Source organism: Podarcis bocagei (assembly GCF_964188305.1).
Source record: "Podarcis bocagei genome assembly, chromosome: Z".
NCBI lineage: Eukaryota > Metazoa > Chordata > Lepidosauria > Squamata > Lacertidae > Podarcis > Podarcis bocagei.
The window spans coordinates 37704539-37730655 of NC_138140.1; the positions used below are offsets into that span (position 1 = coordinate 37704539).

Sequence of the window (26117 nt, forward strand, 5' to 3'; positions counted from 1 at the left end):
AAGTGGTCCACCCCCAATTGCCACAAGTGTGTCTGCAGGATGACCTGGCCCGAAGTGGGGTGTGTGTGTGTGTGTGTGTGTGTGTGTGTGTGTGTCAGTAACAGCTTTTCTAAACAAGTTGTCTCACTGCAAAAAAAAAATTAGGAAGTGGTCTAATTGTTGTAATCTTATATAAACTGTTTTGTGAAGACCACCTGAAAAGCCGTAGATAAATACCGTAAATAAATTAAATAAAAGTGCAACACAGCTGGCCACAACTGCTGGATAATAATAGAACAGTATTTTGCTATGTACTTAGGCATTCCAACAGTCAACGCAGACAACTGCTATTGCACCAATACTGAGAAATTCGTGGTAGACCTGCCTGCTGCCTCATCAGAAAAGCACAAAGTCACATTACTACGTAGAGAGCATTTCTGGGTAAAGTAATATTTTTGATTTGCAGAAGGCACCAGTTTTATTTTGAACCCTTGATATAAACCAGATTCCCACCTCACCCTATGTTTTAATGCCTTTCATTTCCTAAGAATGAGCCATAGTCAGGTAATAGAAGCAGTGTCAAAATCAGTATGTCTAAAGCAATGCCCAGTTCTCAAGCACCCACTCTAGTATTTTAACTGATTTAAATATTGAGTTATATTCTGAAAACACACCTAGAAACCTTATGGTGCACAGTGGGTAAAATTTATCTGAAAAATAAATTATAATTTCTCCACTTCCTGTATCCCAAATTGTGCTAGCAGGCCAGTAATTTTGGGAATCAGATACCAGCATGGACACTCACCCACACACCCACAATTCAAATAATATTTTCTGCATATAATTGTAGCAATAGGACTGCTCTATTTGGGTATTTTGAAATGTATGAATTGGAGTACAGTGGTACCTCGTGTTATCAACTTAATTCGTTCTGGAGATCCGTTCTTAACCCACAGCCATCCTTAACCTGAGGCGGCACTTTCACTAATGGGGCCTCCCACTGCCGCCGCACCACCAGCACACGGTTTCCGTTCTTATCCTGGGGCAAAGTTCTCAACCCGAGGTACTACTTCTAGGTTAGTGGAGTTTGTAAACCGAAGTGTTTGCAACCCGAAGCGTTTGTAACCCGAGATACCACTGTACTGAATTGGCACATAACAGAGACAGGTAAGGGAGATAACAGATTAATCAGCATACTTTTTAAAATAAAATCGTGCAAACTGTCAAAGTCAGATAAGTGTTATCAGTAAGAGAAGAATGACAACATGCTTCATATAAGGCTGGCTCCAAGAGTAAGGGTCACAGTTAACAGTAATCTGTGCCAGACAGCTGGATTACCCAACTGGGATTGTAGAGGTTGATGGGCAGTGGGATGACAGGTCTTTGAGAGTGGGCTATGTATCTCTTGCACCTTCCCCTCATGTTTTGAGATGTCTTGTTTCAACTGTGCATATATGTCATTTGGGTGCAATGCAAGGCTAAGTTCTGGTGAGACCCCTTGCTAGCCACATTTGTTTCCCAAAGGCATATAAATTAGTATATGCAAATTGCACTTCCACCCCACGTTTTTTAAGTATGTAGCAACACGGGGTGGGGTGTGGGTGGCTATTTTAATTTCCATAACACCAAGTATGTAAACATAACTGTAAATAATTAAAATGGTGAGTGGTTCACAGATCCAATCACCCAGCATGGATAGAGAGGGGGCAATTGTAAGAAATGGGGTGTCAACAGCTGCCCAAGGACCCCTGGTACCAACACCTGTCCTGGCTATCAAAGAAATGTTTTTGAATTCCTTAAGATCAAGGTCACAGTGGAAAATAATGGCAAGTTACTGCACCTCACTGACACGTATTCATTTGTTTTTCAAACAGTACTCTGCTCAGTAAGATGCAGTTTGTGGACAACTTTACAGCTGAGATTTTGCTATAAATATTGCCCCCTCTAGCTACACTTTTCTTGGCCTAGAGTTGGCTGGCAGAGTTTGGTTTAGCACCAAGTTCTGAAAAATGTGTTTGGTATACTAACTATTCTTGTGTACTACTAAAAAAATGGTGTGTGCTTTCTCCCTTCTAAAGCAAAGTTGGCATTAAAGTTATTGTACAAAGCACCGCACTTGAAGAAACAGTTGTAGTTATTCATCCTCTGCCCACTCCCCTGCCCACCCCCTGTTCAGATAATGTACAGATTTCTTCCAGCTTTCTTTTCTCTCATCTGAAGAGCTGCTGCATATCAGAATGTTACTTATTAGACTTACATTTCAACTACATGAAGCATATGCTAAGTTTTGACATAACTGGCAGGACATTAAAAATAAATAAATCTTAAAGTTGGCACACCAAGCTGCTTTACTAATACAGGACAAAAAGCCATGCTACAACCTCTGGAAAAAGTATACCTTTATTATCCAGTGTTCAACATTAACTTTACGATCCTGAGATACATAACCATGCATAATTACCACATGTTTATCCTAATCTGGCCTTTGACATCCAAGATGTATATTTTTAGGACCCACTCTATTCTTGTAATTTGTTTTAGAATGTTTTAATGTTGTATCTTAAATTGTTGTGACCTACTCAGAGCCTAGGGCTTGCTGAACAGAAGGTTGTCTCATGTTATGAGCAGTTTCCAGTTACGAACGGCCCTCCAGAACAGATTAAGTACGTAACACGAGGTAAAACTGTATTGTCAGTGCAATAGTATCCATTTGTAGTAAGGCTACTGGTTACTCAGCAACTAAATTACACTCAAACATAGAGCACAGGTAACCACTAAATTTGCAGTTGAACAGGCAAAATAAACTGTAGCACGGAAGACAGTAGCAGTAGATGATCAATTATTCACAGTGGAGCAGGTAAGGGGTCCTTACCCCTAGCCCAGCCCACCTCCGCCACTAATTCCTCCTACAATCCTTAGTAATAATGGCTGCTTTGGATCTTTTCTTCGCTCCCAAGGAGATGAAGAGGTCACAGAATTTGGACTCTATGACTGAGCTGCCATCCACCCCAAACTGACTATTGTAAGAGAAGCTTTGGAGCATATGGGGGTGGGGACAAAAGCAGTGATTTGCAGGTGGCTACCAATAAGAGACGCGGGTGGCGCTGTGGGTTAAACCACAGAGCCTAGGGCTTGCCGATCAGAAGGTCAGCGGTTCGAATCCCCATGACAGGGTGAACTCCCATTGCTTGGTCCCTGCTCCTGCCCACCTAGCAGTTTGAAAGCACATCAAAGTGCAAGTAGATAAATAGGTACCGCTCCAGCGGGAAGGTAAACAGTGTTTCCATGCGCTGCTCTGGTTCGCCAGAAGCGGCTTAGTCATTCTGGCCACATGACCCAGAAGCTGTACGCCGGCTCCCTTGGCCAATAAAGCGAGATAAGCGCCACAACCCCAGAGTCGTCCGTGACTGGACCTAATGGTCAGGGGTCCCTTTACCTTTACCCCGGGACCTTAGGGTAAAGGGCAGGTACAAGTAAAATAAATTGGATTCACTAAATTTATCCTGAAAAAACAATATGGTTGATTTACCATAAAAAGGTTAGACTTTAAGGCCACTTAAGTGAACAAAGAAGGATTTTCATCAAGCCTCTCTAGTCCTGGTGTACCCATTATACCTCACTGGCTTATACACACTTAAGCTTGCTCAACATCCTTAGTTCCAATGTTCACCAGTGAGAGCAAGGAGTAAGGCTACACTGTATAGCTCACTTCTCATGCACTGTATAAGTGTCTCTAAAAATTGGGCATTATATAGTTGTACATGTAAAGGTTTATTCTGGATCAGGAACCCCAACCTTTCAGAGTTCTAGATCCTAGTGAAGTCCCATTCCCATAGTCCTTACTCTCATGTTGGTCAACACAAAGCAAATAATGCCCCAATTAGGATTTTACTGCTATGTAAAAATAAACTTGAATGGTTAAATGAATTATTACAACAAAGTAGTATATTAATGCAAGGTTAGGAGCACAGTTCTAATCATTATTTAAAGATGATGATCTTTCCCCATACAAATACATCCTAAAAAATAGCTTTAAACCCTTCACATTATTCTTACCAATAATACTTTTAAATCCTGATGAAGTTCAAGCAAAATATTTTCAGTCTATTATCCTATATTTTTGTTTTAATGAAGCTGTGAATTGCATAACTGAATTACATTGAGTAAGATGTAATGCCTTCAACTCAGATTTTTAAAGATGTGTATGAGGCCCGTGTGTCCAATTAACAAAGTGGCTGCAATGTGTATTTTCACTCATAACAGCTGAGATCAACAAATAAAACAAGTTATTTCAAATAAATTTAGTCATGTGTCGTTTAAGTTTGATTGTGTGTGCTGTTACACTGCCTCAACTTTGGAATTCTCTCCATTCTGCTCCACATTTATACACAAATTGGGCAAACACAAATATAATCTCATTTACTACTTCATTTTAATACATGATTATTCATGCACTGTTATCTGCATTTTGCACTCTGATTTAGTTATGTAGAATGATTATATTTCTGCCTTTAGGTATTTGAAAAATAGTACTGAATATGCAAGCTTGGGTTTCCCAAAGCACTTTACTATAAACAATAACTTGAATACAAAACTGGGAAAAGATTCATTGGAATTTCAAAGTAAAACCGTGCACATCATGTAATTCTACTGAAATAAGGCTAGTGGCAAATTTCACTTATCACTTGGAAACATATTTCTGCCCTTGGATACCCAGGCAAATTAGAAAGCATGCAGCTAGTATGTCTGGATAGTGCTACAATGTGTGACTTAAGTTGACATTCAGCAGCTTGTAAAGGAGTGCCACAAGAGCTGAAGGAACAAATGGATTAGACGTTAACTTCAGGTGGTTCTTGGCAACTGCTATGTATTGTGAATGTTTTCAGTAAAAGAAAGCGAGGAAGTGATCAAGAGACATGCATGAAGACATGCATAAAATCTCTTTAACATTGGATTAAACCTAAGATCCTAAATAGTTTTACTCAAAAGCAATCTCTGTTCACTCACTTCTAAGTAACATTTAAGGATAAAGGTGTCTGTCGCATGTATGTTCAAAAATGTTTTAAATGGATACTGTGAAAATGATAAATTCATGCATCCTTTTATTTTCCTATTAAAAGAACAAGTGGTAAACCACAGATGGAAATCTTCAGACCATCAGACCTCCTCATTGGGGCACAAAATCCAGTTCAGCTAAGCACCTGGCCTACATGACATACAACATCAGGTGTTCAGCAGGTAAAAACCTGGATCAGCCAAAGTGGTTTGCAGGCCCAATCAACAAGCTGTTCAGGGCACCTGCAGATATCTGCACAAAGGACTCCACATGACCCAACAATTTCCTGCTTGTTGGGTCCTGAAAACTCCCTTGCAGAACATTCTACAGTGGGGTCTTGCACAGCATTCAGCTGATTGCTGCAGAGAACTCTGATACTTTGCATGATTTCTCAACAAAATGTGTGGGCAAAAAAAGTTAGGTTAGGTAATGTCATTGTGATTAAAAGGTGCGTGACCTCAACTGCCTGTCATATTTGGTCCATGGGTGTGGGTGTGTGAAAACAATCTGGTCCACTGTAGCTCCGCCAGCTCTGAGGTAGACAACGATCAGCGGGGAAATATACCTAGAGGGGGGAAATGCTTCCTCACTTGTCCATTAACGGAGAACTTCAGCATCATAAGACTTCACCTTAAAAAAATTAAGAGTTCTTTGTATGCTCATTGAAAGTCAACATTCATTGAACATACAAATATGGTATTCTTATGAAGACACTTAAACTGTCCCACTTTCAGACTTGGAATGTGACACTGTGCCCATTTCAAAGCCTAGAAGAGCAGGCTACCTAACAAACTATACATATTATCCCATGAAAAGCAACGAGTTATTTCACGGGAAGGAAAGCTGCAAACTAGAATTCAACAACCTCAATCTAGGTCACTAAAGTGATGTTTTATTATCATCATCGTCATCAGGTGTTTATTATTTCCCACTACTTCTGCAGGGAGGTAGTTATTGTGTTGTTTGTTATGTTATTATGTTTGTGTTTTTATACTGTAAACTGCTCTGTGATTCTTGGATAAAGGGTGGTATATAAATGTAATTAATTAATAGTAACAACAACAATAATAATAATGCAAGCAAAAGTCGTTTTTCACAGTAGTTCCTTGCTACATCAAATAATTTAGTGAAGCTGTCCTAATAGGCTGTATATGGAACTGCCCTTTGAATGAATCAATTTGAAAGCCAGAAACTACAGAAACTAGGACAGTCAGCCAGTACCAAAGAACATGGTTTGAAACTAGGATACTTTTACACCTTGTTTTCAAATTACTATCAGCATCTCCCACATTTGTGGCATTTACTGTGTAAGAGATACTGAGAAAAGCCCTAATGATTATTCTGGAGCAGTGGATTTAGGATACTTAATGGTTTACAGTAAAGACAGCATCATGTTTTAGATTACCAAGCAGTTGTGAAATATGTAATACATTCTAATTAAGGCTTTTATCCATCGTTGAAGGCATTTTAAAGGATTTTATGAAGAAAGCTTTGTAAGCACTCTAGGAAGGATAAACTGAAGCAGAAATCTGAAGATTTGAGTTGAAACTGCAGATGATGTTAAGAGTATTAGTCTGACCTATCTTTGAGGGTGGGAGACTTCCTACTTACAGATTTGGCAGTTGCAGAAATGTACTGGACAACCATCTCACGTTTTGTGGTCAAGTCCTTATTCCGTAAAGGAGCTTTTCGTTCTTCATTCAGGTTCATGTCTTCCTATAAGTAAATAATCATAACATTGCCAGGATTGGATTAATATTTCATAGTTTCAGTTAATCTTCATGAGTACAGATGCTAAGAATTGCTCTATGTTTAAAGAGAAAGGAGGGATGACTGGTTTACTCTAGACAGGCTATTTCACATCATCATCCTAAGCTATCTGTTTATATGAACAACATTAATGCACAATTTCCAGCATGCTCATATACACACATGCTCAATGCTAAGCAACAGAATGCAACAAGTCCAGTAGTGCAGTTAACTGCCCAAGTAATAATTTGGGGTCTAACTCTTCACTCACATCTCAGTAAAACAAAATAAACTATGTTTTAATGTGAGCATGCAGTGCCCTGGTCACACAGATGGAATTTTGGCCATTTCACTCCTCTCTTGGTGCACCTATGAGGAAACAGGTTAGAGTCTGGTTTGAAACCCAAACTTATATTTAGTTTCTCAAACAGACCACAAGTAGTAAGCAATTTTTAAAAAATTGACTTACCACTTGTGTGGAGAAAAAAGAAACTACAAGCCCAGGTTCAAATGCAGTAACAACCTTAATTCTGGTCTGTTTCCTCCCTGGCAACAAAATATCAGGAGCAGAGAAGGTCCCATGGTTTCATCAGTGTGCATCAGCACATTCACATTAAAACACAGCTTATTTTAACTATTTTAAAATGCTTCATGTAAACCAGGCCATATACAAACATCCTTCCATGATAACATTCCAGGTAAGGAAGCAAGCAATGACCTTGAGAAAGACACTGAGAAAAGTCTCTCTATGATGACAATAGCTTTCCGAACCGTAATCTGCATATACTGTTCATTCATTAGGCATCTCCACCACACTACAACTCCTGGCCACTGATTTATTTCCAAAAAAATAAAAATAAAATATCGGGGTAACATCCCCATGGCAACTGAAACGTGCCTTCCAGTCCTCTATCCAGGACAATCAAATTAAAATGTATGTTGAAATATTCACACACTAATCTATCTCCTTCTCATTCACTATTTAATTAGTGTCTGCATTGGTCTTGGAGCAAGGATTAACCGTTTTGCTCAGAAGCTCAATAACAGAGTTACGACAACTGATAACACAGAAGTCTAATTTTATGTATTGTTCACAATACAAACACATGCTTGTCAAGCAAAAAGCTTACCATCATTTTTTCAAACAAATCCATAACTTCTTTTTCTGATAAATTCATTGAACGTTCATCAAATAGTGGCTGAGCCACTGGCAATTCATTTATAGAAGCCTGGGAGTCAATGGGGTGCTGAATGAGAAGTTTCTCCTTTTTGACGCCCGATTTCCTAAAACTGGTTATTCTGTCACGCTGCAGAAAGAACACAAATACTTTCTATTAGGGGTAACATATAAGAGAAAATCATTTACTTCCACTTTGCATGCTAAAATTAATAATCATGCTGAAGTTAATTAAGCCATACAGCTACAATTCTGAGACTGTACTTCAGAGCTTTGTTTTGCCTAATCATGGGGTGTACTCCCCTTTAAAATGCAATATTTCTGCACAGAATATAATGTACAATTTGTCTATTTAAATCAGATGCAATTTTAGTCCAAATAATGTGGTGCATAGCATCACTTGCCCTAAAACAGGGCAATGTGTAGTCTTTTAAGTTCTGAGTCTCAAAATTCTCAACCAAGATAGCTCAAAATAGCTCAGAATTTGGTTTAAGAAAAAGTGAAATCTAAATCTGTATAAGTCAGACAAGTAGAGAAAATATGCTCATTTTGTATAAAAGTATTTTGCTACTAATCAGGAAAATCTGGATCTGACTGGGATTTCAGAAGATATTACCCATCCTTTTTGAACCGTATTTCCCCCCCCCCAGCCTTTAATGCTAGAAATCACCATGTAAGGATGAATTTCCAAAACTAAACTCTATGCTTGTGTTCACAGATTTATAATGTATACAGCTCTATCTATATAGGTAAGTATTCAAAGTCTATGGTAATATCCAGTTCTCAACTGCATACCAGAGGATGGCTGAACTGGATATATCCAAAATGGCAGAGCCATGGTTTACTTAATTATGTTCATGAGAGGCTTGGATCAAAACATCTTAAAAGTCACTCTAGGTTTAAGTACAGTCTCTTTTTTAGGATTCATCAGACAAACAAGTTAGCTGTTATATTGCTTCAAGATCTTTTACAAGCATTAGTTGAAGGGAACGTTAAGCAGCACAGAATTGTCAGTAAAATGGTTTAGTAGATTTCTTCTCTGTGCAAGTTCTGCATGCAAGCTTGCATATTCAACAGCCACTACTTCTCCTACTGGATGGTCTTACAGGAAGCATGGGACAAAGTTTTGCTTAAAATGAATTAACTGGATACAAACCAGTTATGTGAGAGATGGGTAATATTGGAGCTCTACAGGAAATGCTTTACACCCTTGTTCTTCATGCACATAAAATGCAAAATTACAGTGATAGTCTATTTCTTCAAAGAATACAATAATTTGTAATATCCATTATAATGGATGTGTTCTTTAGCATACTTTAATAGCACTTATTAAATATTCATTATAATGGACATTACCTGTGGCAAATATATCATGAGTGATATAGACAGCAGGGGTTTGTGGCACATTTTGATAGGAGCTATAGAGCTCATATACCAAAAGAAAGGCTAAAGTCAGGCACCTTAGCAGGCTATAAGTTAGATGCAAATACCACATCAAGGGATAGAGAGGGAAATGCTACCTCAAACTCTGGACTTGACTTGTAATGCACTTGCCAAAATGATTGGCCACCACTGCTCTGAAGTGTTACAGGGTGCCACATGTCATATTACTAATGAAAGAGACAGTATTCACATCTACATCTGAAAGTCTTTGCCAGCATCAGGGTTAAAAGGATTAAAATCAGGGAGGTATCAGGGAAAATAGTTATTTAAAACCAAATAGGCAAGAGATAGCTTTTCCAAAGTTTGTTCCCTTATAGCAAGAACAGTGAACCTATGGCCTTTCAGGTGTTGCTGGAGCATAACCCCCTTAATCTCTAGACACTGGTAATGCTGACTGGAGCTGATGGGAGTCAGGAGTCCAACATGTAAAGGGCAAACAGCTTCCTCAGTCTTTCCTTACATGGTGGAACACTTCACAATATTCATTTCCAACTGGTCATAATTACTCTTATGCAGCAGAAGCAGCATGCACTAGAAAGAAACACAAACCCAGCATGTAAGACTCTTACCATATCATCTGCCAAAGTTTTTATCTGAAGATTCTAGTTAATTTTTTAAAAAAAGAAGAAAAGAAAACAGTATATTACCCAACATACCTTTTGAAATTAACATGAAGTTCCCGAAGCTTATTTTTTACTTGTTTCTAAAGCTTTTTTCATTATTTTTTCACAAAATGCTTCCATACCAGGTATGACGCATTTAAAGCCAGCACTACCAAATTTTATTTTGACTGTATGTTACTAGTATACCATATCACTTCAACCTCATTTTGACATTACTGTATCATTGTCAAAAAAAAGAGAAATTGGGTGTTGGGTGTTAACAGAGAAAAATAAATAGCATCTAATACAACATTACATTGGTCTGAACACACAGCAAAATATTTATACACAATACAGGACAGTCTTTGACTAAATAAATAAACTGCTTAGGCAGCACTGTGGTTCACACCTTTTTAGTCACCAAACAAAGCGTTGTCCAAAAAGTTTGAAGAAAACCTCTGAACTATATGATACTCTAAATATATTACAAGTGACAAAGACAAGGACAATCTTCTAGCCAGTCTTTGTTATAAGTTTGTCTAAGGAGCTTTCTGGCTGGGTTGGTTGACAGTGAGAATGAAGATGATATTATGAGCTGTGTGAAGCTTTTCCTATCCTCATCAGAAGGCTTTCATTTCCTGGTAAAACCTTATTTTATTGTTTGAAGAATGGCCCAGAGATTTGCCTTAAGAGAAAATCAGCTTGTGAGGCATGAACAGCATCTTACACACTTTACTTAGTACAGGACATACCAAATGTACAGCCCCTCAAAATATGATGTAGCACTCTTTATACTTATACTTCCAATTATTTATCACAGAAATAAAATGGCTCAAGGCAACTGTGGATCAAGTTATTGTCCCCTTATAGTGCTAAAAGAAAGATGGACATTATCTTAATACAGTGGTAAAGGTAAAGGAACCCCTGATCATTAGGTCCAGTCGTGGCCGACTCTGGGGTTGCGGTGCTCATCTCGCTTTACTGGCTGAGGGAGCCGGCGTACAGCTTCCAGGTCATGTGGCCAGCATGACTAAGCCGCTTCTGGTGAACCAGAGTACTAAATTCGTTCCGGAGGTCCGTTCTTAAGCTGATACTGTTCTTAACCTGAAACACCACTTTAGCTAATGCGGGCTCCCGCTGCTGCCGCGCCACCGGAGCACAATTTCTGTTCTCATCCTGAAGCAAAGTTCTTAACCCGAGGTACTATTTCTGGGTTAGCGGAGTCTGTAACCTGAAGCGTATGTAACCTGAAGCATATGTAACCGGGGGTACCACTACATAATAATAAATGTTATTTATACCCCGCCCTCCCCAGCCAATACCGGGCTCAGGGCAGCTAACACCCGATATAAAAACAAATTGATTGAGATACAACTTAAAAAACAAGATTAAAATACAACATTAAAACACAGCCTCATTTCAATGGAAACACAAATCAAAAACTTTTGGAGGGAAGAAAACGTCAAGTCTTCACCAAGGCTAACTGTAATGTGTATGGGTTGCTCATGCGTAAGTTGCCGCCTCTCCAGGCTTTGTTGCCTTGCTAAACCTTTCAGTCTGGGCAGCCCGTCACTTCGTGGCTGCCTCAGTCGCTAGCAGAATCCGTCAGTGGGCGTTTCTTAAATCTTTTCCAACATAAAAGTTGTTTGACCCCCAGTCTCCTCCTACTCTCTCTGCACGGAAGTCTTCTGCGCAGAGCGGGCGTGGGTAGCGGAGGACCCGTGCTCTCCCCGCTGGTGTCCGTGAAGAGTCCTGGAGCCCTCTCGCCGATTCTCCCATCAGCCCCTCTATATCCCTGGTGTTACGCTGATTTGCTTCCCCATCTGCGGAGCTGCCTCTCTCCCTGCTGGGCCCTTCTCCAGCATCATTTGAGAGCCTTCCCTCCGCCTCTAGCTCCGATGTCAGTTCCCTGACACTAACTATCCAAACTGGTCCTACATGGGCCAGAAAAAAGCCAGGGAAGTCACCAAATAGGAATTCCATCACAGGAGGAGAAAGGAAAAAAGAAAGAAAGAGGGGGAGGGAATCAAATTTATTCCAAGCCAAAGACCAGACAGAACAGCTCTGTCTTACAGGCCCTGCAGAAAGAAATCAGATCCTGCAGGGCCCTGGTCTCATGAGACAGAGTGTTCCACCAGGCCAGAGCCAGTGTTGAAAAGGCCCTGGCTCTGGTTGAGGCTAATCTGGCTTTCTTAGGGCCCGGGACCTCTAGGGTGTTGCTATTTATGGACCTTAAGGTTCTCTGTGGGGTATACCGGGAGAGGTGGTCCCGTAGGTACGAGGGTCCTAAGGTGTGAAGGGCTTTAAAGGTCAAAACCAGTACCTTAAATCTGACCCTGGACTCCATCAGGAGCCAGTGCAGCTGGAAAAGCACTGGGTGAATAAGCTCCCATGGCAGAGACCCCGTGAGGAGCCTCGCTGCAGCATTCTGCACCCACTGGAGTTTCTGGGACAGCTTCAAGGGCAGAATTACAGTAGTCAAGCCTGGAGGTGACCGTCGCATGGATCACTGTGGCCAGGTTGGGGCAGGAAAGGTAAGGGACCTATTTTTTTACAGCGTTATTCTGGATAAAACTTATTGGCCTTTTGGCTAACATCAAGTGTAATATACTAGGTTTATTATACTTGAGTTCACTTAGTGTTGTTTTACTTGGTTCTCTCTCTCATACAGACACACTAAAGTATATAAGGATTGACACATTTTGGAATTAGATTCTTCTCTCCCACATTATAGCCCTGAACTCAAAATTCATTACATATACATACACTCAACACTACTTTTTCATATAACAGTTTAGATCTAACTATGGAACTCATGCTGTATTCTAATTATCCTAAGTGTACTCACCAATAGACACATGTCACTAAATTTTGCTTGTTACTGCCAAGTAAATTATGTTGAAGATGTTGTTCATTTAAGCAACTGGTTTTAATGTGCTTTATACACTAATTTAAAGTGTAAAAATATTGATACTTCACTTTTAGGTCTATTGCAAACAAGGACCAAAGCTATTACAACTTGTGTTTCCTCATTTTTAACAATGACCAAATAACTTATCCAATGACAAAACAAGTCTTTAGTGTTCAATCAATGATACCATGTGAAAGTACACATGTCAAACTGTTACCAGTCAATTATTGCAGTTAGTATATCTTTTACTGATGTTTAGCTCCATTAACAGTCTGAACTCTAATCTTCCTGTAATGGCAGAATTGATATGAGGAACTTGGGACTAAAATTCATCTTACTGACAAGACTACAAAGTTTCTGAAAAACATATGATCCCAAACTATTCAGAAAACTGAATATTTATATGGACAGGAATAGTTTGCCTATTGTAATTCATTTCTCTAAGGCAGCCAGTTCCAACCTTGGGTCCCCAGATGTTGTTGGACTACAACTCACATCATTCCTGACCACTGGCCCTGCTACCTAGGGATGATGAGAAAGGCTGCTATAAAGAGTACATCCTTAATAACCAAAAAGCAACTGCATTATTTCAACACTGTCCAGTTTGGAAAAAAACTCTAAAAACAGCCACACAAAAATCACCTGCACCCCAGTTTTGGCATATTTTTATTGAAACTTTTCATCATACAATACACTGGTACCTCCGGTTGCACACGGGATCCATTCTGGAGCTCCAGTCGGATCCCGAGGTGTGCATATCCGGAGGTGCCGCTTCTGCGCATGCATGCAGTGCGCTTCTGCGCATCACGAAACCCAGAAAAATACTTTCTGGTTTGCTGCGCACATATCCCAAAGGATACGGAACTGGAGGTGAACGTAAGTAGAGGTAAAGGTAAAGGTAAAGGTACCCCTGCCCGAACGGGCCAGTCTTGACAGACTCTGGGGTTTGTGCGCCCATCTCACTCTATTGGCCGGGGGCCAGCGCTGTCCGGAGACACTTCCGGGTCACGTGGCCAGCGTGACAAAGCTGCATCTGGCGAGCCAGCGCAGCACACGGAACGCCGTTTACCTTCCCGCTGGTAAGCGGTCCCTATTTATCTACTTGCACCTGGGGGTGCTTTCGAACTGCTAGGTTGGCAGGCGCTGGGACCGAGCAGCGGGAGCGCACCCCGCCGCGGGGATTCGAACCGCCGACCTTTCGATCGGCAAGCCCTAGGCGCTGAGGCTTTTACCCACAGCGCCACCCGCGTCCCTGTAAGTAGAGGTACCACTGTACAATTTTAAAAAACCTACTATAAATAAAAATAAAAAAGGAAAGGAAAGGAAAAGAGAAAGAAAAATACAAAGCCCTCTCTCAAAAGTAGATCTTAACCCTTGTCTCACACAGAAGAGGGTGGATCCCCCCAGCTCTCACCTGGGAGCTTCCGTTTCTTCTCCCAGCCTCTTATCCTGGAAGATATTCCCTTTTCTGCGTCTCACACAGCGCTTTTCACAAGCCAGCCATCCCCTTCATACCCACACCCCAATTTTGAACTCTCTGGTGGAAGCAGAGGAGAAAAGGAAGACTATGTTCAAGTTTACACTGTCCTTCTGGCTCTCCATTATTATTTAAAGAAAATGCTTTGCTAAATTTCAAATTCTGTAGCGTGCATGAAGTACAGTACATAGCTTGCAACTATTATACAAATGAATCTACTAAAAATACTATTAAAGCTACAGCACCAGTAAAGCCATCCATGTATACAACAGCTTCATTTTTTTTAAAAAAAGCTTAGTTTAACATATTAAATTCAGCGGCAAGCAGCATTACCACATGGAATTAACTTCAACTGACCACTAGGAGTCTCCACAGAACTAACAACAGTGAAAAATTTGATGAGGAAAGTGCAAGAGCAGGAAGATTAGGGCAGCATTTCTGAGCGACCACACCCACACCCACAGCTTCTAAAGAGGAGGAAAACCACAAGGACAAGAAAGTGGGAGCACGCAATGGTATACAAAGCACCAAGAGAGTATACTTTGCTTAACCACTAAGCATGTAACTGGCAGGACAGCAAATGGTCTAATTAAACCTTCTAGCTGAAGCATAGGTTTGTAACTAGTTTAAAGTGATGCCTGTGGTTTTCCTAGGTATACAGCAAGGCACGTTCGCTCTAATAAACAACTTACTGGGCCCACGTTAGATGTATCTCACACAGAAGGCAAGAACATATAGAGTCTAATTTCAAAAACATCCAAACTCAAGACCTAGGAGAAATTGTTGCTGTCCCCTGACATCTTCCACCTGAGGCAGCAATCATCCAAATTCTGATCAAATGTTACACCACCTACAGAGCAGCACACAATGCTATGCCAGTGTTTCCCAACCTTTTTTGGGCAAAGGCACACTTGTTTGATGAAAAAAATCTCGAGGCACACCACCATTACAGCCCCGTGACGTCAGCGCGCAGCGTCACGCCTGGAGGGACGCACGAAAGTGTAAGTTTCAATTTTTTCCCCTCCCCTCCTGTGTAAAGGGGAATGCACTCTGCTAAGTAAAGGCACTTGCCACAGCAGCGTCAACGTCACAGCACCCACCGGCACCCAAGAGAGAAGGAGTCTCAGCAGCACTTTTGCCAGGAAGAGGAGCAAGAACGAGAGGAGGGGGAGGAAGAGGAAGAGAGTCCCCCCCAAAAAAACATTCTCCTTTTGATCTACCTTATTTGCAATTCCTCATTGCAAAACAGCGGTTGATATACAGCTGATTTTTTTGTTATTACAGTCCCCACCCCCTCACCTAGAAAAACACCACCTGTCAATTTTATTATTATTATTATTATTATTATTATTATTATTATTATTATTATTATTATTATTATTATTATTATTCCCCGCCACTCTGGGAGGCTGAAGCCCTTTAAGGCTTCCTTCTGTCCACTCTCTGTGAATTACCTGCCCGGAGCGGGTTTGGGGGGGGCGCTGCTGCCGGTGTCCTCCCCGTCGAGTCTCGCCTTGCCCGGCGCGTGGCGGCCGCCCTTTCCCACACTCTGCCGGCTGCGCTGCCAAGCCCCGCGGCTCAGCCTGTCAGCGTTACCGGGCTCGGCGGGCGGTAATTCCCGAAGAAAGCCGGCGGCGCTTGAAGAGCTTCATGCCCCCATTTGCATGTCTGTTTTCCGCAGCCCTTGGAGAGGATTAAGTTCCCTCCTTCCTGCCGGGGAACCTCCAAGCTTTGGGGGTGGGGGGGGAGGAGGCAGCAAAGCGAGGCAGGAAGGAGAGCGCGGCTTGGCTTCTCGCCGCCGCCGCCCCGCCTCTCGCCGCCGGACTCGCCCGCCTCCCTCCAGGCAACATCTCGCGGCATACCAGGCAACATCTCTAGTGTGCCGCGGAACAGTGGTTGGGAAACACTGTGCTATGCATTTAGTTGCATCTAACACTAATGTTCTTATAGCAAAGATGGTTCCATACATGTTTCAAAGTCCTAATTTAAAAGTAGTAGAATTTACACTTGGAAATGATCTTAGCGTATATATAAATTAGTTAAGTTATAAGTTACTTAATAGATTTATACATTTTGGGGTGCTTAATTTCACAGAAAGACAATTAAGAATTATTGTGTTATTTTAAACTTATTTTGCATATGTGTAACAGTACACTATTTTCGACTACTACCAACCACCAACAAGTCTATTCACATGAGGATAACCTCATCACATGCAGATGCTACAGTTGAAAGAAGCACCCAAATTATCATTTTGATGATGAGAACATCAAATAAGACAGATAGGACTGCTCTCCTTTAGCTGCCTGCTGAAATCTTTTCTGGTTGGATGGGCCTATTCAGACACATAATTTGGGTATATTTTTATTACTTAGGTGGATGCTGCTCTGGAGCTTTCCAGGAGGAAGGGCGCAATATATAAATTTAAATAAATAAATAAATAATGCATGCTCTGGCCATACTTGTGAGGCAAGTTGCTTGTTAGGTGACTAGAATGACTAGCAGATGTTCTAAAGGAAAGCTAATGATCAGAACATAGCTAGAGATATTTGAGCATTTTGAATGGAGGAGGCCAAGATAATGTGGAAGCTAAGGGAAGGGGGTGAGTGTAAGGTGTGTGTGTTTCACAAAACCATTTGGGGGGCAGAGTCAGAATGCCCTGGGGGTGGAATGCAAAACTCTCCAAAAATGTAGTATACAAAAGAAGATATGCTACTTGACTTCTGTTAGGTCCTTTCCACATAAAAGACAAAAGTGGAAAGGACCTAACAGAAGCAGAAGACATCAAGAAGAGGTGGCAAGAATACACAGAGGAACTATACCAGAAAGAAATACCCCAGGTAGTGTGGTTGCTGACCTTGAGCCAGACATCCTGGAGAGTGAAGTCAAATGGGCCTTAGAAAGCACTGATAATAACAAGGCCAGTGGCAGTGATGATATTCCAGCTGAACTATTTAAAATTTTAAACGATGATGCTGTTAAGGTGCTACACTCAATATGCCAGAAAGTTTGGGAAACCCAGCAGTGGCCAGAGGATTGGAGAAGATCAGTCTACATCCCAATCCCAAAGAAGGGCAGTGCCAAAGAATGCTCCAACTACCACACAATTGCACTCATTTCACACACTAGCAAGGTTATGCTTAAAATTCTACAAGGCAGGCTCAAGCAGTATGTGGACCGAGAACTCCCAGAAGTGCAAGCTGGATTTAGAAGAGGCAGAGGAACCAGAGACCAAATTGCAAACATGCGCTAAATTATGGAGAAAGCTAGAGAGTTCCAGAAAGACATCTACTTCTGCTTCATTGACTATGCAAAAGCCTTTGACTGTGTCGACCACAGCAAACTATGGCAAGTTCTTAAAGAAATGGGAGTGCCTGATCACCTCATCTGTCTCCTGAGAAATCTCTACGTGGGACAAGAAGCTACAGTTAGAACTGGATATGGAACAACTGATTGGTTCAAAATTGGGAAAGGAGTATGACAAGGCTGTATATTGTCTCCCTGCTTATTTAACCTATATGCAGAATTCATCATGCGAAAGGCTGGGCTAGATGAATCCCAAGCCGGAATTAAGATCGCCGGAAGAAATATCAACAACCTCAGATATGCAGATGACACAACCTTGATGGCAGAAAGTGAGGAGGAATTAAAGAACCTTTTAATGAGCGTGAAAGAGGAGAGCGCAAAATATGGTCTGAAGCTCAACATCAAAAAAACGAAGATCATGGCCACTGGTCCCATCACCTCCTGGCAAATAGAAGGGGAAGAAATGGAGGCAGTGAGAGATTTTACTTTCTTGGGCTCCATGATCACTGCAGATGGTGACAGCAGTCACGAAATTAAAAGACGCCTGCTCCTTGGGAGAAAGGCGATGGCAAACCTAGACAGTATCTCAAAAAGCAGAGACATCACCTTGCCAACAAAGGTCCGCATAGTTAAAGCCATGGTTTTCCCAGTAGTGATGTAAGGAAGTGAGAGCTGGACTATAAAGAAGGCTGATCGCCGAAGAATTGATGCTTTTGAATTCTGATGTTGGAGGAGACTCTTGAGAGTCCCATGGACTGCAAGAAGATCAAACGTATCCATTCTTCAGGAAATCAGCCCTGAGTGCTCACTAGAAGGACAGATCCTGAAGCTGAGACTCCAATACTTTGGCCACCTCATGAGAAGAGAAGACTCCCTGGAAAAGACCCTGATGCTGGGAAAGATAGAGGGCACAAGGAGAAGGGGACGACAGAGGACGAGATGGTTGGACGGTTTTCTCGAAGCTACAAACATGAGCCTGACCAAACTGCGGGAGGTGGTGGAAGACAGGAGTGCCTGGCGTGCTCTGGTCCATGGGGTCACGAAGAGTCGGACACGACTAAACGACTAAACAACAACAAATGTTCTACTTGTGTATAAATAATCTAAGTAGTGGAACTTCTCACTACTCAAAGAACTGGAGAACACAAAACAATATGATAGTTGTCCGAATATACACTAAGTTAAAGTTTTGTTACCATTCACAAACAGCACATTCTAAAATTCAAAACATTTCCATATGCCAGATGTGACTGTAGACCCAACTCCTGGGAAATATAAGTACTTGTAGTGATCAGTTGTTTAAAAAGTATGCCCAGTGTCCATCTACTGTAGAGGATGGAAATCTGTCCCTTGCTAGCAGATATGCTAGAACTCACAGGGTCCCAAAAGAAAGGATTCATCCATTTGATCCAAACATAGGATTTCCAAAGCTTCTAAGCCAAACCTAAAGCTTCACAAAAAGCATATGACCTCTTCCTTGGACAGTATCACTTCAGAATGCAGATAGATCACATGCTAAAATACAATCCCATGTAAGAATACCTTCACACACAAAACCAGCCCACGGGCTTCAGTCATCCTCCACAACATAATAGCTTTTTCAGAATCCTAGGGGGTACCATATTTTTCGCTCTATTGGACGCACTGGACCATAGGAGGGCGAGAACAGGATTTTTTTTTTCTTGTTCTCCCCCTCTAAAACAAGGTGCTTTCTGTGCGTTCAAGGTGCGTTCACCCGAAGCCTCCGGAGCCCAGCGAGAATTCCCGCTGGGCTCCGGAGGCTTTGGGTTCCTTTTGACTTGCTCTTTGGGGCTGGCGGGGGGGGAGTGCTGCTTTCCCCCACCGCCAGCCTCCAAACCAGGTCGGGTTTGGAGGCTGCTATCCACAAGCCTTGGGAGCTTGCGGGTATCTGCCCGAAGCCCGGGGCGCACTGCGCAGCACTCCCTGGGCTTCAGGATGCAGGCTGCTATCCGCAAGCCTGGAGAGCGAGAGGGGTCAGTGCGCACCGACCCCTCTCGCTCTCCAGGCTTCAGCGAAAGCCTGCATTCGCTCAATAAGACGCACACACATTTCCACTTCATTTCTGGAGGGGGGGAAGTGTGTCCTATAGAGCGAAAAATACAGTAATTCAAAACCACAACAGTAGAAATTCAGAAAATGCACCACCAGTCAAGAGAATGCCAACATGTTCAATGAACAGTATCAATAAAGCCAATAGAAACAAGATTTCCTTCAGAAAACAGAAATCTTGTTCAAATAAGGAGGAAAAGGAACACAAACTCTGGCAAAAGAAACACAAGCAGGAAATAAGGAATAAAAAACAATTTGAGGAGGACATCACTAAAAACAATAAGGCCAACAATAACAAGGTATTTACATGCATTAGAAGCAGGAAATTGCCAATGGAAGTCACTGGACCTTTGAATAACAAGGAAATCAAAAAAGGAAGGAAGAGGCAAATATTAAAATGGCAAATATGATTCAGTGTTAGCATATGTAAACTAATGCATATATATGTTTATAAGATCTGAACTTGTAGTAACTAACCAGGAAAGAGACCCTAGACTTGTGATGGATGTCAGTGAAAGTGCTGACCCAATAGATAGCAGCTGTGAAAAATGCAAATGATGTTAATGACCCAAATCAAAACGTTGTTATACGAATCGCTCAATATTCTCAGTGGAGAGGATACATTAAGTAATATGTTTGAATGTTGAATATGCAAGTGTATTTGTAGAGACAATGGGTAGAACAAACACTATTAGAAACACTACTGATAAGTGTTTAATGGTCATTGTATGTGTATTTGTTTAAAAACCAATTATTATTTTTTAAGGCAAACTCTATGTTAAGCAAAGTTGGCAACCCTTAAAGGCTGTCCCTTTACCTGCAAGGTATGATTTCAAACCATGTGATAAAAAATGGACAGCCTGACATTACTGTGACATGAGGTGCCAGACAGGTAGCTGGCACTGCCCACTTGTCAAACCAAGCCCTTGGGAGTAAGGGAAAATAAAGATCTGGCTGGCAGGCCTAATCCAGTCCTGCCTTGTTTAAAAGGCAGCCTAATTCCTTCACTCATCCTGTAATTTTGAGGTTCGTTTTCATGGCATGAAATGAACTCCTGATCACTTTCAGGCTCATTGATATGGTTCCAAACTAAAGAAAAACCCTATTTCAGGAATACTAAAATATAATAGACTGCAGCCCCAAGATTCTTTGCTGTTCCCATTTATGACACTTACATGATCGTTTAAGACTATAATCCTACACTTACCTTGAAGTCTCACTGAATTCAGTAATACATATTTCTGAATGTGCATGCATATGAGTGTACTATATAGAAAGTCTGGGCCCTGACATGCTCTGAAAGTATTTGCTGCCTATATTTCTTTGTAAAGTTGGTAAACTTGGTGTGGTTTGTGGAGTCATTTGGGTGGGGAGGCACCAAATCCACACAAAGAGCCTCTTGACATAAATTACTATCCATACTGAAAAATCTGCAATTTTCCGTGTTTCAGCCTCTGCAATTCTCAAAATGACTCAGATTAAGTAACCTTCTACAATATAGACACATGTTGGTTTGTGTTCAAAAATGTTACAGGCAAATATTTTTTATATGCTTTGATGAAATCTACACACACATAAAAACATTCTGAAAATGCTTTTATTAAACTGAAAAACAGCCATAGTAAGCATTCATTCCAATGGACACTTAAACTTATTTATATTCTGAAATGTTTGTTGTGGTTGTTCCACTATGCTGTCTAACTAATGTCAGCTACAGCAAACAGAACCAACAATATATGGAAGAATTTGGTCATAATTTGTGCCAACATGGAAGCCAACTCTCATGAATTCATTACTGACAGCATAGTATCAACATATATTTATACTTTGCTCAGTGAAGACTGCATAAAACTCACTATTTTCCTATGCTACATCTGTACTTAAATTATTGTTCATTGGTTTAATTTACCACCAGTTAGAGAAGTAACAAGGATCCAAAGCTGGTGGAGTTATGCAAACTGTTCTGAACGACTATCTCTTACTCTGTTTATAGAGATTTATGCCTTCAGTTGAGTACAATAAGCCAATTGTTGTGTACTTTAGTTTTTTTCTGATATGTGCACCATCCATAGTTCCAGAAGCTTACTGGAATATTTTGTTAAGGGGAAATTATTGGGTTGTTTTTGTTATGTATTTTCTGTTTTTTATATTGTGACTTTATGTCATGAACTACCCTGAGATCTATGGGTATAGGGTTGTATATAAATTTTATAAATAATAATAATACAGAAACATGTCATTCAAATGACATTAATATGTGCATCAAGACATTCAGTAACTTTTAAGCAATTCCAAGAGAAACTAATGGGCTAAATACAGCCCATTCTTACACATGCTTACCCACGAAGCCAAAGTACTATCACCAAACTGTTTAAAATGTAAAATGAAGTTCAATATAAATGTAGACTAATGCACGTTAGGGAAATATATATATAATTTCACATATACACTGACAGGGTCAGAGCAGACGGTAGCTAACCAGGAAAAGAATCTTAAGGTCTGACCATATCCATCAAAGCTGAATGATGGAAGATTGAGGCCAGAGAAAAGGAAGTAATTCACTACCATCATTAATTATTACTCTTCATTAACATTTGCAATGCAGGAAGGGTTTGCACATTAGACTTCTACCATTTACATCCAGATGTGTTTCCCAAAGTGGGCGATACTGCCCCCTGGGGGGTGCTGGAATGATCCAGGGGGTGGTAGTAGCCTCAGGTGTAACTGGGGGGGGGGGTTGCTGAAAAGGGGTAGTGGAAGCATAAGAAAATTTGGAAAAACCATTTGTACAGTACATGTTTCATCTGTTGTGAAATGACGCTTACTGCCAGATCTCCCCTGGATCTAGTGGTCATGCTGGATGAAAGGGGTATACCTGGGCTTCAGTATACCCTTTTCAGCTTCACCCAGGCCCAGGAAGTGGCTCACAGCTTACCTGCCTGTTGGGCCAATGACAGGCGGCAGTGGCACAAGCCCTAACACTGGGCAGATCGACTCAGCCAGCAGGCTTCACTCTAGTCCGCCACGTGGGTTTTTAATCTGAGAGCCTAGTCCACCTCCTCGGCCAGTTTTGAAAAATTGTTTGTACATGTTTCAACAGTTGTGTAATGACACTTACCGCTGTGTCTTACTTATAACAACATCTTTATTTACTATGTTGTAGGATGTAGGTAGAAATATAGATACATAAAAGAACACAGATTTGTCACTGCATCTTTGTTTGTTTGCTTAAAGAAGGTAGATTTCCAGAGAGGCACTGAATATTTTTTTTCTGAAAATGGGGTGGTAGGCCAAACAAGTTTGGGAACCTCTGATCTAGATGGAAAGCAGTATTAACCCATATTACCAGTCTTAGAAATTCCCTAGGAGCCAGCATGTTTTTTGACTGGCATGGGTCCAACTGCGACCACATGGAGATCTCTGGATGCCAGGTTGGCATCTGACAACTCCATCTGCCTGGCACCTCCAGTTTTCATAAGCAAGTAAGTAGAAGCTTATTTATTGCATTATATCCTATATCTTTCTCCAAGTACACAGTTCACCCTCCTCCTTATCCCTACAACAACCCTGTGAGATAAGTTGAGAGGCTGTGACTGGCATAAGGTGACTAGCCCAATGAGCTTTATGACTGAGGGAGGATTTGAACCCTGATCTCTCAGGTCCTAGTCTGACACTCTAACCACAACATTGTACTGGCCTCCTAGAGTACTTCTGTTATGGGGCAGCTATATAAATTTAGTAGGCAAATAAATAAATATAGGGAAAGCCAATTGTCACTACAAGAAGGATCTGAAATATTTTCCTTGAAGCTTGAATTTGTTGTATTCAGGATTGTTTTATTTGATGTTTTAATGTTTTTTAAAACACTTTTTATGAGATTCCCCCCCCCTTTTAAATATAAGGCAGTATGGAAATCAATTGAATACTGGGATAGCTCAGTTGGTAGAGCTTGAGATTCCTAATCTCAGGGTTGTGGGTTCAAGCCCGGCAGGGGGTTGGACCAGATGATCCTAGTGGTCCCTTCCAGCTCTATAAATTCTATGAATCATAATAATAATAAATTTCACTGCAAAAAAAAAGGTTCGTAGACATTCCGTTATGACAACTGTAGCATAGGTTTCTAACACTATGTATTACCGTATTTTTTGCTCTATTAGACGCACCAGACGATAAGAAGCACCTAGTTTTTAGGGGAGGAAAACAAGAAATAAGAAAACAACGCAAAGCATCCTGAGCTAAGAGGGAGCGCTCCTCCATCTTCACTCAGGAGGCTTTGCAGGGCTATCCCTGAAGCCAGGAGAGCAAGCAGGATTGGTGCGCACCGATCCCTCTTGCCCTCCTGGCTTCAGCGAAAGCAAGCCTACTGGCTTTCCTCCCGCAAGAGCCGTGTGCTCTTTAAAGAGAGCATGGCTCTTGGGGGCTTTTCTGGGAGGTGGGGGAAGGGACAGAGCCGTGTGCTCTGTCCCTTCCCCCATCTCCCGCAAAGGCCAGGGATAGCCGCACAAAGCCTCCACAGGGCAGCGGGATGAAGGCTCCCCGCTGCCCTGCGGAGGCTTCGCGTGGCTAATCCAGAAGCTAGAACAGCTAGAGGAAGCGCTGCACAGCACTCCTTCTAGCTGCTCTGGCTTTTGGATAGCCCTGCGAAGCCTCTGCAGGGCACAGAGATGAAGGCTCCCCGTGCCCTGCGGAGGCTTCACGCGGCTAAGCCAGAAGCTAGAACAGCCAGCGGGATCGGAGCACAGCGATCCCACTGGCTGTCCTGGCTTCTGGCTTAGCCGCGCGCAGCCTCTCCCGGGCAAGAGGAGCCTTCATCCCCTGCCCATGAGAGCCTGTGCTCCCCCCAAGAGCTGCGCTCCCTTTAAAGAGCACACTGAGTGTGTGTGTGGCTCTTGGGGGCTTTTCCCCAAGGAGGGAAAAGGGCAGCCCATCTCCCTCCTTGGGGAAAAGCCCCACACGCTGCACACGGCTCTTTAAAGGGAGCGCTGAGTAGAGCCTTCCACCTGCATTCGCTCCATAAGACGCACACACATTTCCCCTTACTTTTTAGGAGGGGAAAAGTGCATCTTATAGGGCAAAAAATACGGTACTACAGTAGCACAACATCCAACCACTCTGGCTTTGTCACATGGTTTGTAATGAGAAGAAATAAAAAAATAATCTAAGTCAATCCATTGTGTCATCTGTCCTTCTTGCACAGTTAACCTACACAAACCAGACCACAAGATACTAGAGATAGAATTCAGGGTCCCTGTAGGACAAATAGGTTCTGATGTTTCAAAGAAGATAGCAAAGCCACACACTACTAGAGAAAAATAGAAAAATGTCTGTCCAACTTCAAATCTAGCATGGCCAGTCATATCCCATTAACTGTACACATTAACACCACCTATAGTTTTGGAGCCCCAGACATATTAAGAAGAGAGAGTCAAAGTACCTAAAAATACTGCTAGCCTCCATAAGCTCACCTTTTTGTCAATTGTGAATTGACTGCAATCACTAAATTTCACTAAATAATATTCATATCCAATTTTACATACTTACTTGACTTGACCTGTCACAACTTACAGAACTGAAACAATGAAGGTCTACATTTCAGCACAACGTACAGTTCTGCCTGCACACATGAAGTTCACAGCAAAATTTAAAGCAAAAAGCAAAAACAATGTACCTAGAATATTTAGGTCACAATATATAAACACCTTCCTAACAATAAGGCCATGATAACTTCAGTCTTTTTCTCTAGGAAACCTCTTATGCATAATCCAACTCACTGGCATGCATGGTATGTAGTACTAAACACATTGCTGCATTTCCTGTGCTGCATTTCCTGTGCTGGAGCAGAATTATTTGGAATCTCAGATTTAGAAAAAAGTATTTTGCTTTGCTTTCCATTTTAAACAAATTTATCCCGCAGTCAATGTATAATTTCAGGAATTATCAGTAGTTAAATGACAGTCACATAAGGTTAAAACAAATCATATTGTTACACAGTATAGTACTGTAACTATACTGTGCTGTAACAAATCACAAACTATCCCAAGAAAGACAATACAGTCAAACCTCAGTTGTCGAACGTAATCCATTCTGGAAACCCATTCAGCTTCTGAAAAGTTCGACCACCGAGGCGCGGCTTCCAATTGGTTGCAAGAGGTTCCTGCACTCAAGCGGAAGCCACATGGGACATTCGGCTTCCAAAAAAAGTTCAAAACCTGAAGCATTTACCTCCGGGTTTTCAGCGTTCGGGAAAACTAACTACAGTGGTACCTCATGTTACATACCTTCCCCCTTACGAATGCTTCAGATTATGCACTCTGCTAACCAGGAAGTAGATGCCCCTTTTTGCAAAT

General features: G+C 41.5%; 1 protein-coding gene across 1 annotated transcript in view; it reads right to left on the bottom strand.

Moving 5' to 3' along the window:
- The window catches only part of DIAPH2 (diaphanous related formin 2), a 357022-nt gene that overhangs the window by 323844 nt on the left and 7061 nt on the right, over positions 1 to 26117 (bottom strand). Inside the window, exons 2-4 of the mRNA XM_081179396.1 lie at positions 9974 to 10006; positions 7915 to 8091; positions 6647 to 6751 (exon numbers count right to left, since the gene is read on the bottom strand). Of these exons, the coding sequence (XP_081035522.1) occupies positions 6647 to 6751; positions 7915 to 8091; positions 9974 to 10006 (315 nt within the window). The remainder of the gene's footprint in view (positions 1 to 6646; positions 6752 to 7914; positions 8092 to 9973; positions 10007 to 26117) is intronic.